The following is a 16417-nucleotide window of genomic DNA, read 5'->3' as shown; positions in this document are numbered from 1 at the left end:
GCGGTTTTGACATAGGGACTTAGCTGCCTCGGGCCGTGTGGGATCTTCCCCGACCAGGGATCAAACCTATGTCCCCTGCATTGGCAGGTGGATTCTTAACCACTGGACCGCCAGGGAAGCCCCCGAGTCTTGTCTTGACAGCATGATTTAATTCTCTAATTAAGAATGTGAAACATGGGAGCTCCCTGGTGGTCTGAAAGTGAAAGTCACTCAGTTGTGTCTGACTCTTTGCGATCCCATGGACTATACAATCCATGGAATTCTCCAGGCCAAAATACTGGAGTGGGTAGCCTTTCCCTTCTCCAGGGGATCTTCAGAGCCAGAGATCGAACCCAGGTCTCCCACACTGCAGGCGGATTGTTTACCAACTGAACCACAAGGGAAGCCCAAGAATACTGGAGTGCGTAGTCGATCCCTTCTCCAGCAGATCTTCCCAACCCAGGAATTGAACCGGGGTCTCCTGCATTGCGAGCGGATTCTTTACCAACTGAGTTATCAGGGAAGCCCCCCTGGTGGTCTAGTGGTTAGGATTCAGCCCTTTTACTGCTGTGGGCAGGGTTCAATCCCTGGTTGGGGAACTGAGATTCTGCACGCTGTATGGTGTGGCCAAAATTAAAAAAAAAAAAAAAGGCAAAATCTGTACAATCAACAGTTTTTCAGCTCTCTTTGTTTTTGAAATAGGCACATTTGTACTGTCTACTTATAGGTTACTGTGAGGGTCAACTCAAGTGAAATACAGATTTGAGTGTACCTTAGGAACTATAAAATGCTACTACATACATAAGAATAAAGATTATTTCCAGACCTACCACCATGCTGGGGGACTTGGGATCCCCACATAACCCCTCTGAATTTCAAATGTGTCTGCAAAAAGCTTGTTCTGTCTAATGCATGCAGTGGGCAGAATTCTTTTCAAAAAGAAGAGAAATCTAAGGAGGTATAGACAAAAGTGACAAAATGAAAATATCTGTGCTTTGGCCAAGAAAAATCTACCAACTATATGGTATTAGCTGGCCACATGAAAAATTTTAAGAAATAATTTCTATTAAAGAAAAGTAAAATACCAGTTTTCACCTATAAAATTGGAATAGTTTACATTAAATAAAAATCTTGGCAAAAGTAAGGTTAAACAGACATATCCAGACCCAGATCCTGAGGAAACAATCCAAAATGCAGACAAGAATTAAGGCCACAGATTTCACTGTAGCCCTATTTGTAATAATGATAAATTAGAAACAGCCTATAGAACCAACAGCAAAATGATTAAGTAAATTAAAGCAAGATATATTCTGTAGCCATTAAAAATTATGATATGAAGAATTATTAAGGAGACTTCCCTGATGGTCCAGTGGTTAAGAGTCCACCTTCCAAAAAAAAAAAAAAAAAAATCTACCTTCCAATACAGGGGAGGAGGGTTCAATCCCTGGTCAGGGAACTAAGGTCCCACATGCCTCAAGGTTACTGAGCTCGTGAGCCACAACTACTGAACCAGTGTACCACAGGGAAAGATCCCACATGCTGCAACTAAGACTTGATATAGCCAAAAATAAATAAATAAAGGGAAGAATTATTAAAAAACATGGGCCATGGAAGAGAGCTCATATTACAACATTATGCAAACAAAGCATGATTAAGGTTGTTTACAGTGTAATTTCTTCTGTTAAAAATATTTATGTCATTATTGGATTAGTGTTTTAAAAAGATGACTCTGGCTGAACTCCCAACCATAGCTGATGGCTTTTGTCAGCATCAGCTCTGTGCCTTGCACATCACATCCATTATTGTAGTACATGGCACCATGGATTATGTATTAGTGTACACAAACCAGATGTGAGCTGCGTGAGGGCAAGCCCTTATCCTGTTCTTCCAGGAGAGGACTTTGCCGGGACGGAGAAAGACTTGTTCGAATCAATCAATCAATGAACCATTGAAAACAGATCGCAGAAATAAATATACACTGGTTTTCCAAATATAAATACATCTAAAACGTATTTGACTATGTACCTTTTCAAACAACCTAGAACTCAAACACAAGTAACAGACATTGTCACAGCTTGCTAGAAAAGATCAACACAGTAGTTAAACACACACACATACATAAGCACACAAGAAGACTCAGAAGGAAATACTTAAAATCCAAAGTTTACCAGGCAGCTTCCCTGGTGGCTCAGGGGCAGGGAATCCGCCTACCAGTGCAGGAGACCCAGGTTTGATCACGGAGTCGAGAAGATTCCACATGTCTCAGAGCAGCTAAGCTGGTGCGCTACAACTTGGTGCACTCCAACTACTGCACCTGTGCTGAAGAGCCCGGAACCATAACTAGTGAAGCCCGAGAGCTCCACCTCCGCCGTGAGAGAAGCCGCTGTGTGGGCAGTGAGAAGCCCACACACCACAACTAGAGGAAAGCCCGAGCAGCAACAAAGGCCCAGCACTGCCAGAAAAACAAACCCGTTACCAGGGTTGTTGCTGAGGGTCGAATCCTGAGAGATTTAATTTTTCATCTTTATATAGCTTGCAAATTTTCTCTAATGATTACCTCTGACTTTTATAAAAGTACACGTATATTGGGGGGAGGCTGTATTCTTTTTAAAAGAAGTATTTCTATTTGGGATAATGGAAAACTTCTGGAAATAGTTGTGATGATTACACAACACTGTGACCGTACCTTATGCCACTGAATTACAGTAAAAATGGTTAAAACAATAAAATTTATGTTATGCATGTATTTTTTTGTTGTTGTTATGCATGTCTTATCACAAAAAAAAGTAAAAACATTTTCTGGAAGGATACTGGTACAAATATTCCACAAGATAATGGCTCCTCCCTAATAAACTACTTATTTCACGATATGGCCAACCTAAAATAAAATCAATTAAAAACCTATAATGGAGATACGACATCAGCTTTGGGAAGGGAGGCCTGGCAACAATGAGTATCAACAAGACAGTGAATGGCCTGTAAGCGAGAATAAGAACGTGTCACTCACTGTGTTCCCAGTACCATCTAGGAAACACAGACCCTTTTCTAGAAGGTACAACTCAGAAATGCGCCCTGTAATAACAACATAGTACATTTCTCTAGCATTCAATTTATAAAGAAGATGGTGAAGAACATAGGCTTTGGAAGCAGATGCAACTGAGGTGGAGTGCAGGCTGTTCCACTAAGTTTATGTGACTTTAGGTTAGGCAGGGCAACTAACCTTTTTTTTTTTCTTTAATTTTTTGGCTGTGCCACATGGCATGCAGAATCTTTTTTTTTTGGCATGCAGAATCTTAATTCCCCCATCAGGGACTGAGCCCACACCCGATGCAGTGGAAGCACAGTTGTAACCACTGGACTGCCAGGGAAGTCCCAACTAATCTTTTTAAACCTTAGTTAACTGGGCTTCCCAGGTGGCACAGTAGTAAAGAATGCCAATACAGGAGATGCAGGACACGTGGGTTCGATCCAGGAAGATTGCCTGGAGAAGGGAATGGCAACCCACTCCAGTATTCTTGCCTAGGAAATCCCATGGACAGAGGAGCCTGGAGGGCTACAGCCCAAGGGGCTGCAAAGAGTCGGACATGACCGACCATGCACGCACCCATGCATATAACCAGTCTTAGGGCTTCTCTGGGGGCTCAATGGTAAAGAATCCTCTTGCCAATGCAGGAAACACAGGTTCAGTCCCTGAGTCAGGAAGATCCCCTGGAGAAGGAAATGGCAACCCACTCCAGCATTCTTGCCCAGAGAATTCCCATAGACAGAGGAGCCTGGCGGGGTACAGTCCATGAAGTCCATGAAGTCAGAGTCAGACACAACTTAGTGACTAAACAACATGAGTTGTCTTATAAAGTGGGACAAATAATAGTCACTACCTTAGGTGAAAATCAGATGAGACTATGCATGATAAACTCAGTCTTGTGCCTGCCTCATAAGATCTGATAACTGTTAGATATTAATTTTTATTTTTATACTTTGTTATTGCTTATTTCAACCTTCCTATAAGGCAGTCAGTATACCACAGTGAAAGACAGCACAGGCTCTGGAGCCAGGCTGGAAACCCTAGTCAGTGATGTGAACTTGGTTATTTAACCTCATGCTGTGTTGTGCTTAGTCGCTCAGTCGTGTCTGAGTCTTTGCAACCCCATGGACTGTAGCCCGCCAGGCTCCTCTGTCCATGAGGATTCACCAGGCAAGAATACTGGAGTGGGTTGCCATGCCCTTCTCCAGGGAATCTTCCCAACCCAGGGTTCGAACCAAGGTCTCCCGCACTGCGGGCAGATTCTTTACCAACTGAGCCACCAAAGAAGACCCATTTAACCTCACAGCGAGGTTCAATTTATAAAAACAGTATTTACCTCAAAGCGTCTAAGGATTATGAAGTATGTACGTGGACTGCTTATCAAATGCTGGCTGCAGAGAAAGCGATTAGTAAACACTAGCAATTATTATTAACACTATTGACTTAAGGGGAAGACAGAGGCCTGCGGAGTGTTAAGACCTGCTCCAGAGAGTTTATTAACTATCATTTATGCTCAACCTAATTCCTTCTTCTGTAATTTGAGACTCAAAAAACAATCTATTAATATGGCTGCTAGAAAAAAAAAATATATACCCTGGAAGAAAGGAAAATGAGGAGCTGGACAGTGGTAATGAGAGAACAGAAAAATTCCAGTTATGAGAAGAGTAGAGCCTGGCTGTAGTGAACTCACTGACTCTGTTATAAATATGGATTTGCCTAAAACTGAAGAAGGGAAAGAGCACTAGGCTGATCAGGCCCCAATCTGAGCTGAACATCAAGCTTCCTGAACTGGTGGTTTGAGACACAGCCTCCTTACCCGAGTAACCTGCCCAGCCCACGCCAAGTCTGCATGACTAACCCACACAGGCAAGTTACTACACCACGCAGGGTAGAGAAAATGGATATGAGAAAACTTGCCAGGCAAAAAGCAGGAAGTCAGTGGCTATGCAATGTGGGAGGAATACAAATCACTCTGTACTAGGAGGCAAGATCAGAGTTCTAGTCCCAGGCATGAAGGCATATTAAATCTGCTTACTAAATAGCTTCTTTTCTTTTTAGCACAAATATTTGCAAATGCATAAAATGTTAACTATAAAGCACTAAGAATATAATGAACAACTACAGAATCATTCAAGAATCAGAAAGTTACCAGTAACTTGCATCTACTCATATATCCCTCATCTACTTATATCTCATCTTCCTGCCCAGCCCCATGCTGCCAACTTAACCTGTACCTTCACTTTTTCCACTAATAGCTAATTTTCGATCCATATTAACTGACCTCCACACTGTTTGATACTGTTGTTCCCACCCCACCTGCACTGATGAACACCTTCTTTACTTGGTCTCTGTAATAATGGCAGCTCTTTTGTTTCAACCTTTCTGATTGTTCATTCTCTTTTTCCCTTAAGGCTCCTTTTCCTCTACCCAGCCAGTTTTCCCCAAACTCCATCCACGGCCTTCTCTTCTTCTCACTCTAGAATCTCCTTAGATTCCTTAGGCCCTCTCTTTGCGTCAGTTACCCCAGCCCCACTCCTCCTCTCCACTGTAGACCTGCCACCTATGCTCAACAACTACAGGATCTCCTAGACCAGACTCCTGACCTTCTTCCTCAAACTGCATCCTCTCAGGGCTCTCAGCACAGTCAAGGGCACCACTGCCCTCCGTTGCGTAAGTCAAAGTCACCCATAACACCCACCTGGAGCCACCCTTAACACACCCTTTTCCCAGAGTCAGCCCACCGAGTCTTCTCGATTTGATCTGCTGCATTACTCTTGATGCACTCTGGTCTAGTTCACCATCACCACCATAATCTAAGCTCCCTTCCAAATACTCTCTACTTGAATTATTCCCAATAGTATTTGTGCAACTAACAAGCTCCTCCCTCACATGACTGCCTCTTTCCCCAGCTATTACTTATCCTCCCACCCCCTTGGTAGGTCACTTATCATTCATTTCCTTTGGAGAGCCTTCCATACCAGGTCCATTCCTCTTAAGTATAAATTCTTACTGAACCACGCACCAATGCCTTTATCACGCTTATCATCAATATAATTTTATGCTGACTTGTATGATCTTGATAATGTTTGCTTTCCTTGCCAGAGCTCCATGAAAACAGGAAATATGTTTTTTTTATTCTTAGCACTATATCCTCTATATACAGCAATGTGCCTGGCCTTTAGTAGGCACTTAAAAAATATCTGTTTAAAGAATGAATGATTGATTGAAAGAATAAATTATATAGCACAGAAAGATCATTCAGCTATTGGGGAGAAGAAGGATTCATAAAATAGCCTTAAAAACTGTCTCTTTTTCTTCTTATATAATTTCATTCTCACTGAGAAACATCTTCATTTTTTATTTAATTTCCCAGGAAAATAAAATTATATCCAAGAGGGAAGTCAAAAAAATTCCTGGGTCCCAAGACCCCATATGTCAGGACAAAAACTCTGGAATCAAGACAGTTTTTGATAGAAGTCCCAGCTCTGGCACTTGTTAGCAGAATGACCTTGGGAAGTCATTTCAATGTGAGCTCAGTTTTCTCATCTATAAAATGGAGAAAAGACTCAAATCTCTTACACTTAAGAATATTAATTTAATAAAATACAAAGCATAACATATTACCCAGGGTTTGTGGGGTTTTTTTCTACTTTATTTTACTATTGCTGTTGTTAGTTTACTAATATTATTACCAAAGGTTACACTCACAACAGAGACTGAGCAGACAGACGGCTTCCAAAGTCTCTCCCAGCTCTAAAAATCCCACCATGTTGTCAATGATGAACAACATTCTTTTTGAAAAATACCTGTATCTTGCATGAACTGTAACATGACAGGCCTAAAGGACAATACCCCCCAAAAGCTGCATTCCTGAAAACTCATTCCTAGAAAAACTCTGCCAAACGGCCAGGAGGGCATCATGTTTATTGCATGCCACAGTGTTGCTACCCTGCTATGCCATTTTTCTAGAACTTCTTGGTATGTGGCAAACACAGAGAAATTCTAAAGCAGGCTATAAGAAGTCATTCTGAAACTCTAAGTGAGGGGAATCACCCTCACCTTAATCTTTCCACATACATTCCTGATTTGACTTCCAACCCACGTACATGACTTAGGAGGGATTTTATGGTTCGGTGCGTGCCTGCTTTCCCTATCAGTCACCATGCTAAACAACTGTGGGTACCTGGGATCCAGCAGGCCTTGTTCCACTCCCCAGGCCATCTCTCTTACAGCATTGCTGATCTCATGACGGGATGTGTAAGCAAAACAGATGTTCAGGAAACACCTGAGAAGGGAAGAACAGAATAATTTACCAAGAGGGACAGGGAGTAAGAAGCAGAGTCCCTGATTACAGAGCACCCCTTCTGTGGTAGAACACACATCAAAGGTTAACCATGGATACTTCTGAAAGGCGAGATTATTAGTTTTTTGAGTTTTCCTATTTTCCTTGGGAAAAAACACATTAGTTTTGTAATAAGAAAAATACTAACTGATCCTTATTATTCACTTAATCTTCTTGCCTTCTGCTAGCACCTGGCTTTCAGAGGATGTGAATTCATTGTGATTATTAGAACAAGTAGAGAAGAATAGGAGGGAAATCTGATGTGAAACAAATCCACTGCCAAATATACATTACATTGCAAAGCCACACATAATGAAGTTTGGATTATTAAACTCTGTTCCCATCTGTAGCAGCATGTCCTCCTCAGGTCATCCCATCTATTGGTTAAAGCAGTGGGACAGAAAGAGAATTTCTTGAGGGATCTGTCTTCAGAGACAGGGACAAGGCCTGATACATTCCTACCCCATCCTCTGTCAATTAAAAAATACCCAAAACCACAAACATATATATTTAAACATGTATATATATATATATATATATATATATACACATTATATGTATGTAAATAGGTGCATATATACATATATACACGCACAAATATATATGTATTTACATACTTAAATATGTGTGTGTGTATATATATGTATATATATAGGAGGGGGCAAGGCCCATGAAGGATGAAGAAAAGAAACTGCATGTGTGAACATACACTCATGTAACAGGTACTGCAGAAACGTCTCCGTCTGCCCTACAGCTGAAGGAAGAAGCTTCTAAGCATCAGAAACCAACTCCTTATCGCCTCTTGTACCAAATGCAGGCCAAGAAAGGCCCAGGAAGTCTCCCTAAAGTCAGACGGAGTCAAAGGTTGGTACAGGCCCTAGAGGGAAATCAGAAGACTTACTTGTTGTAGCTCCTGGTGGTCTGCACAGCCTGTGCGACCAGCTCCTGGAGATCCAAGGGCAACAGATGCAGATCACCCAGCACCCGGATACATACCCCATGCTTCTGCAGTTTCTCCCTGATCAGGGGGGAAAGGAGGCAGGTTTGGGAGTTGGGAGAGAGCACCTGCTGAGCTGGAGAGAGCAAAGTGCTTAGATAATATTCAATTACCAGTGTGAGTGCTTTCCTGTGTGTCAGGCACCATACCACATGTATTATTTCACTGCATGCCTTCAACGACCGGGAAAGGAATTTAGCACATTCCCTGTTCTACAGCGGGAAACGAGGCTCAGGCAGAATAGGCTGAGGCTCAGATAGGGATTGCCCAAGGTCAAACAGCCATCAAGAGCTGGGTCAGGTCTGAAACCTAGGTCTGTCTGATTTGAAAACCCAAACTTCTTTACCACATATTACACTGCCTCACGTGTCCCTGTTGGCAAGCTGCATCACACGGATTCCATGCTATCTGTCTCATTTTGACAGGCGAACAAACTCAAGGGCAGGAGTTGTATTACAGGTTACTTTTGTTAACTTCTCGTGAACTGTAAGTATAGCAACATCTAACATTAATTATATGTTTGTTAATTGCCAGATATTGGTCTGGTCTTCCCCGATAGCTCAGTTGGTAAAGAATCCGCCTGCAATGCAGGAGACCCCGGTTTCATTCCTGGGCCAGGAAGATTCACTGGAGAAGGGATAGGCTACCCACTCCAGGATTCTTGGGCTTCCCTTGTGGCTCAGCTGGTAAAGAAACCACCTGCAATGCAGAAACCTGGGTTCAATCCCTGGGTTGGGAAGATCCCCTGGAGAAGGGAAAGGATACCCACTCCGGTGTTCTGGCCTGGAGAACAGTCCATGGGGTTGCAAAGAGTCGGACACCATTGAGGAACTTTCACTTATTCAGACATTGGTCTAAGTGTTTTACAGGCACTCCATTTTTACATCTACCTTTGAGGCAGACACCATTACCATTCCCCTTTTACAGATGAAGAAACTGAGGCCCAGGGAGGTGAATTTGTTCAAGATCTGACAGCTGGTGAGTAGAAAGTCAGATAAGGAATCAAGGCAGTCTGGTTCAAGGGCCTGTTTTTTTAATCACAACATTACACTGCCTCCATATAGTAACTCCCAAACGGCAGAGTGAGCATGAACTCACTGTTCCCTAGTCAGCTTCTTGAACTTGGGAATGCTTAGGAGAAACAGAATGACTAATGTTTGGAAAACAGGAGCTCCGTAACAAGAAGTATACTGTGGGGCGAGGGTATCTGGCAGGTTCTGGAGAACCCTGATCCAGAGTTGAAGGCTGCACCCACAGCCTTTCCACCCTGCAACCCTCAACCACATTTCTTCCAAGAGTGAGCAAGATCTAATCACCTAATTTTGAGAACCCACTTCAGTGATAGTAGACAAATGTATACTCAGAATCAAGGCAATATTTGAATAAGAATACCTAGATTTGGGAATTCCTTGACAGTCCAGTTTTTAGGACTCTGTGCTTCCACTGCAAGGGGCACAGGTTCAATCCCTGGTCAGGGAACTAAGATCCCGCATGCCCTGGGATGCGGCCAAAAAAGAGAAAGAATACTTAGATTCAAGCCCTAGTGCTACTGCTTACTATCTGACCTAGCATAACTGCTGAGCCTCGCTGAGCCTCTTACCTTGTAAACTGGGGGTGCTAATCATCTCTGCCATTCTGGGAAAGTGCCACACTGTGAGAATACACATGACCTGAAGGAGGTCTACAAGGAAGGAGTTGTGAAAGTGCTGGCAAGGAGCCAGGAGATCTGGGTTCCCAGCCTGGTTCTGCCACTAGTTTGCTGTGTGACCATGGGCAAACCTTTCTCTTCTTTCCACAAGGGTTAGTTTCCCAACTGATGAAACCAAACTAGACCAGTGGTTTTCCAAACTTCTTTTAGCCAAACAACTCTTTCTTTGAATCAAATCTAACAGATGTCCAATATATAATCAAATCTAACAGATGTCCAATATATAAGACAGATAAACATAAAGCAGCACTGTATACCATGTTCCTTCTGGGTCCTTGCATGCCCACCCGTCACAACACTGGGGTTGTGGCACACTATAGGAAAACCACTGCTAAGGTTTCTTCTTGCTGCATCCAGGACTTCATAACCTAAGACCATGTCCTCTACTACTGACTGATTAGAACAATCTCAGGAGCACCTTTTAAGAACTGTAAGATTACCTCCTGTTTCTTGGAGTGCAGTATAGTAGACAACAGCTTAGCTCCAGAGTCAGAAAGATTCTGTGTGTTTTGGCTCTGTCTCTCTGATAGCTGTGCAACCCAAGATACACACCTAAACGGCTGGTTTTTACTTTATTCCTCTCTACAACTGGGATAATAATACCTTTCTCACAGGATAATGAGAATATTAAATGAGAATCCACATCAGGCTCAGGGCCTGACACATAGTATAAGCACTTTAAAAAGGCAAGATTAGTGTGAAATACAGAAGAATCTGAACACCTGGAATGTGTCCCCATTACCTCTGTCCCCAGTCCCTTGGGTGTGACTTCTGAGCCCCAAAGGAGGCAGTAATGTCTGTGGCCCAGAGTCTCACCATCTTAACATGGACAGAGAAGCCTGGCTACTCTCCCCTCACCCAGACCCACACAGGGACAGAAGTGACAGAACTGTCCTAGGCCCAGCTCTGCTAGAGCTCTAAGCATTCTGTTCTCTCATCTGCCTGGTCCTGGAGTGAGGAGGAGCTGGGCAGAGAATGGTTGTTATGAAGACTTTGGGGCAGCCCGGGCTGGAGAGAGATGCACACTTTGAAGCAAATAATTTCCACCAAACTTCCTCTTTGTCCCCTTCTGGCTTTGCTCCCCAAGTTAAGGCTTAAACATAGTGACAGATAAGACTAGTACTGACTTATCCCCATAAAGGCCTTTTGTGCATCATCCATTCCCTTCCAACGGAATATACAGGGAAGTGTAGTAGCTTTTTAGGGATGACTGCACCACAGAAAATGACTTTTTCAAAGTTTCTCTTACTCTGCTTCCCTGATCACAGCTTACTGGTCCCGGGATAGAAATCTGATCCAAGGTGGGCTGCTTAGAACTAGAACCAATTAGGGTTTTAGTTCATTCTGGGCTGCGCTCCTAAAGCAGACAAAGCTGGTCTGTGGAGCAAAAGAAGTAAATGCCCAAGGAAGCATTTAGAATCCATTATCTAATGGATTTCACTTCTTAACTTCAGTTTTACCTGAGGCTGGCCGTACTTGTCCTTGAATTCTATGAAATACCTCTGTACCCTCAAATAAACGTTTCCTTTGAAAAAAAAGAAAAACTAGCTTGTCATACTTGCCACTGAAGAGGTCCTATTAACAGCAGAAAGATTTAGAGTTCCTTAACTAGCCCCAGAAAAGAGAGCTGAGGGTTAGGATAAGGCTGGAGGTGGTGGAAGGACACACGTGCCCCTCTGATAGCATCTTACTGTTCTTCCATCAGGCGGCTAAACTTCTCCCGGGCCAGATCCATTAGCCCGTCTACTTCACTCTTGGAGCGTTTGAAGTTCTCGATGCTGAACGCATAGACCGTCACCTCCAGGATGCCCAAGTTCAAACACCAACGCAGAGTCTGAGGGGGAGAAGGCAAGGAGCTAGGATACAAGGAAGAGCAGGAAGGGAAACAGGACATGCCTCAGCCCCGACTCAGTGCTGGAAGTGGGAGACAGACTTTTTTCCTTCCCACTCTGGGTAAAGCTAGGTTAATACCAATGCTTCTGTCAGAATAATGAACCAAACAAGCAGAAAGCCACCACTTGAGAGACTGAAAAATGCGAACTTAATGAGTATTATTATGCTGATGCTACTGTGGTTTACTGGAAAGAACTCTTCGCTGAGAGAGTGAAGTTCTAGGTCCTAGCCCCTGACTCCATCATGCACTTGCTATGTGACTGCCGGCATATCATTTAACCTCTCAGGGCCTAAATCCCCTTATCTGTGAAAGGGCATCACAACCCATCCCTCACCAGGTGGCTAAAGGTATATAAGAACACAGGTATTACTGCCCACAACATCATTATTCCAGAAGACTGAGAGGCTGATGAGTTAGAAGACAAGCAACAACTGCACAACTGTGTAGCATTTAAGTCTCCAAAGTGTTTTCACAGACATTATTTCATTTGATTCTTCAAGCAACCCTTTGAGAAAGGCATTACTGTTTTCATGCCGACTTTACAGATAGTAAAACTGAGGCTCGGAAAATGAAGAAATATATCAAAAGTCCACAGCTCTACTGTATGAATCCATTATATGAGGTTCTAGAACAGCAGAAACTCATCTGGAGTGACAGAAATCAGAACAGTGGTTGCCTGTAGAGCGGCAGAGGAGGTAGCACAGGGTTTCACGGGGAGGGGCACGAAGGAACCTTCTAGAAAGATGGAAACGTTCTATGTCTTGACAGAGGTGTGGAGTAGACTCATGAGTGCAACTGTCAAAACCCCAAATTTGTGCACTTCCCTGTATGAAATGACACCTCAAAGGAAAGAGAAGTAAAACTCAAATTTAAACTCAGCCTTCTGGTACTTCTTGAATCCAGTGACACTGAAGGTGGAGAACAAACTGGAGCTGAGACAGGGCCTAGAGGTTAACGCCTATGACACAAATCACAGCAAGATCCGCTATAACCCACCTCTTAGAATAATGGAAATAAAAACAAAAAGAAACAAGTGGGACCCATCTAAACTTAAAAGGTTTTGCACAGCAAAAGAAACTATAAACAAGGTGAAAAGACAACCCTCAGAATGGAAGGAAATAATAGCAAATGAAACTGACAAAGGATTAATTTCCAAAATATACAAGCAGCTCATACAACTCAATAGCAGAAAAACAATCAACCCAATCAAAAAGTGGGCAAAAGACATCCAGATGGCTAATAAATACATCAAAAAGATGCTCAACATCATTATTAGAGAAATGCAAGTCAAAACTACAATGAGATATCACCTCACACCGGTCAGAATGGCCATTATCAAAAAATTTACAAACAACAAGTGCTGGAAAGGGTGTGGAGAAAACGGAACCCTCTTTTACCGTTGGTACTCTTGATAAAAGTGAAAGAGGAGAGTGAAAAAGCTGGCTTAAAGCTCAACATTCAGAAAACTAAGATCATGGCATCCGGACCCACCACTTCATGGCAAATAGATGGGGAAACAGCGGAAACAGTGGCTGACTTTATTTTTCTGGGCTCCAAAATCACTGCAGGTGGTGACTGCAGCCATGAAATTAAGACACTGACTCCTTGGAAGGAAAGTTATGACCAACCTAGACAGCATATTAAAAAGCAGAGACATTACTTTGTCAACAAAGGTCCGTCTAGTCAAGGCTATGATTTTTCCAGTGGTCATGTATGGATGTGAGAGTTGGACTATAAAGAAAGTTGAGTGTCCAAGAATTGATACTTTTGAACTGTGGTGTTAGAAAAGACTCTTGAGAGCCCCCTGGACTGCAAGGAGATCCAACCAGTCCATCCTAAAGGAAATCAGTCCTGGGTGTTCATTGGCAGGACTGATTTTGAAGCTGAAACTCCAATACTTTTGCCATCTGATGCAAAGAGCTGACTCATTTGAAAAGACCCTGATGCTGGGAAAGATTGAGGGCAGGAGGACAAGGGGATGACAGAGGATGAGATGGTTGGATGGCATCACCGACTCGAGGAACATGGGTTTGGGTGAACTCTGGGAGTTGGTGATGGACAGGGAGGCCTGGCGTGCTGCGGTTCATGGGGTCGCAAAGAGTCGGACATGACTGAGTGAATGAACTAAACTGAACTCAACTGTACTGTTGGTTGGAATGTAAATTGATACAGCCACTATGGAAGACAATATGGAGATTCCTTAAAAAACTATGACTAAAACTATCATGGGCTTCCCTGGTAGCTCAGCTGGTAAAGAATCTGCCTGCAATGCAGGAGACACCAGTTCAATTCCTGGGTTGGGAAGATCTCCTAGAGAAGGGATAGGCTACCCACTCCAGTACTCATGGGCTTCCCTGGTGGCTCAGCTGGTAAAGAATCTGTCTGCAATGCGGGAGATCCGGGTTTGATCCCTGGGTTGGGAAGATCAGCTGGAGAAGGGAACTACCCACTCCAGTATGTCCAGGAAGTCAGTATGGAGATTCCTTAAAAAACTATGAATAAAACTATCATACAACCCAGCAATACCATTACCAGGCATATACCCTGAGGAAACCATAATTGAAAAAGATACATGCGCACTAGTGTTTATTGCAGCACTATTTACAACAGCTAGGACATGGAAGCAACCAAGATGTCCATAGGCAAATGAATGGATAAAGAAGCTGTGGTATATATACACAATGGAATATTACTCAGCCAAAAAAAGGGACACATTTGAGTCAATTCTAATTAGGTGGATGAACCTAGAGCATATTATATAGAGTGAAGAAAGTCAGAAAAACAAATATCATATATTAACACATATATATGGAACCTAGAAAAATGGTACTGATGAACTGATTTGCAGAGCAGCAATGGAGACACAGACACAGAGAACAGACTTATGGACATGGGCAGGGGGGTGGAGAAGGAGAGGGTGGGATGAATGGAGAGAGTAGCATAGAAACATATACACTACCATATGTAAAACAGATAGCCAATGAAAATTTGCTATGACTCAGGGAACCCAAACCCCCTAAAACAACCTAGAGGGGTGGGAAGGGGGAGGGAGGTTCAAGAGGGAGGACATATGTATACCTATGGCTAATTCATGTTGATATATGGCAAAAACCAACACAGTATTCCTGAAACTCCAGTACTTTGGCCACCTGATGCGAAGAACTGATTCATTGGAAAAGACCCTGATGCTGGGAAAGACTGAAGGCGAGAGAAGGGGATGACAGAAGATGAGATGGTTGGATGGCATCACCAACTCAATGGACATGAGTTCAGTAAGCTCCAGGAGTTGGTGATGGACAGGGAGGCCTGGCATGCTGCAGTCCATGGGGTTGCAAAGAGTTGGACATGACCGAACTGAACTGAAAAATAAATAATTTTTTTCAAAAGCTATAGATATAATTTTATGGATGTTAAGTCATGTTGAACATACTATAAGGACTAGGATGAGGCACAGAAAAATATAAACTGTTGATTAAAGTGGTAAAAGGAGACAATTTTGTTCTTATATCAAATATTTTGTGATGATTCCCTAGACGATTTAATTTTTTGTAAATGTTGATATGAGACTTATAGCTAGCAAACAAGCAAGGAAGAAAACAAACAGCTATAAAAGCACTCTCAAACCACAGCAAACTCAGGGCTTGGTTTTTTAGCCATAATCCAATTCTCACCAGACCATTCACCCTTGATTCTGCCACCCACACCCACCTCTGCCAGTTTGTTGAAGCCCTGTGAGTGGCCCTCCTGCCGCTCCACTTGGCACTTCTTAGCATAGCGACGGTTCCCATCCATTATAAACGCAATGTGTTTGGGCATGGGGCCTGCCTGTGAGGTAAGAAGACAAACGGACACATCACATAATACTCAGAGATAAAAGGAGACAATATGCCAAGCTGATAGGCTTGAGTTATATGATAAAAGTCCTGAGGAAGAGAATTGGGTATTCTGTACTTTTTTGCTCAATACATAAGCAGTAAGCACTTCTATTTATTTTTATTTATGTGTTTATTGAGCACTTACTACATGTCAAATACTATGCTGGATTTTTTATACTTCACCTTTTTTTTTTCATCATACACACATGTGAAGTAAATAGTATTATCTTCATTTTACACATGAGAAAACTGAGGCTCAGAGAGGTCAAGTGACCTGCACCAGTTACACAGCCGAGAAGAGACAAAGTGAGGATTCACACGGAGGTCTATGTGCTTCCAGAGTACGTGTCTTAACCACATGCCCTTAACCACCAGCTTGGTTTCATTAGCTTTCAACTGGAAGACATAGGAGGGATGGTGATGGATGTGGTGAAATGTAGAAGGCATCCTCCTCATAAAACAGGCACCCACTTCCATCTGAGTCCTGTCACACATGAATAGAGGTCTAAAATTGTTGGATCTTCTTATTTCACAAGAGAAGACACGCAAGATTTTTATAAAAATTTCAATGTCAGGAGACACTTCAAAACAAAAGGC

The 16417-nt window shown here is 42.8% G+C and overlaps 1 protein-coding gene across 2 annotated transcripts in view; it reads right to left on the bottom strand.

Moving 5' to 3' along the window:
• DHDDS (dehydrodolichyl diphosphate synthase subunit) overlaps positions 1–16417 on the bottom strand; it is a 33724-nt gene that overhangs the window by 15567 nt on the left and 1740 nt on the right. For both annotated transcript variants that reach the window (XM_043444653.1, XM_043444654.1), the window contains exons 3-6: positions 15654–15770; positions 11743–11885; positions 8248–8364; positions 7188–7289 (exon numbers count right to left, since the gene is read on the bottom strand). In XM_043444653.1, coding sequence (XP_043300588.1) covers positions 7188–7289; positions 8248–8364; positions 11743–11885; positions 15654–15770 — 479 coding nt within the window. The remainder of the gene's footprint in view (positions 1–7187; positions 7290–8247; positions 8365–11742; positions 11886–15653; positions 15771–16417) is intronic.

This window comes from Cervus canadensis, chromosome 24 (genome assembly GCF_019320065.1).
Source record: "Cervus canadensis isolate Bull #8, Minnesota chromosome 24, ASM1932006v1, whole genome shotgun sequence".
NCBI classification, from domain to species: domain Eukaryota; kingdom Metazoa; phylum Chordata; class Mammalia; order Artiodactyla; family Cervidae; genus Cervus; species Cervus canadensis.
Note: the sequence above shows the minus strand (reverse complement) of the source record. Positions and strands in the feature narration are given on the sequence as shown.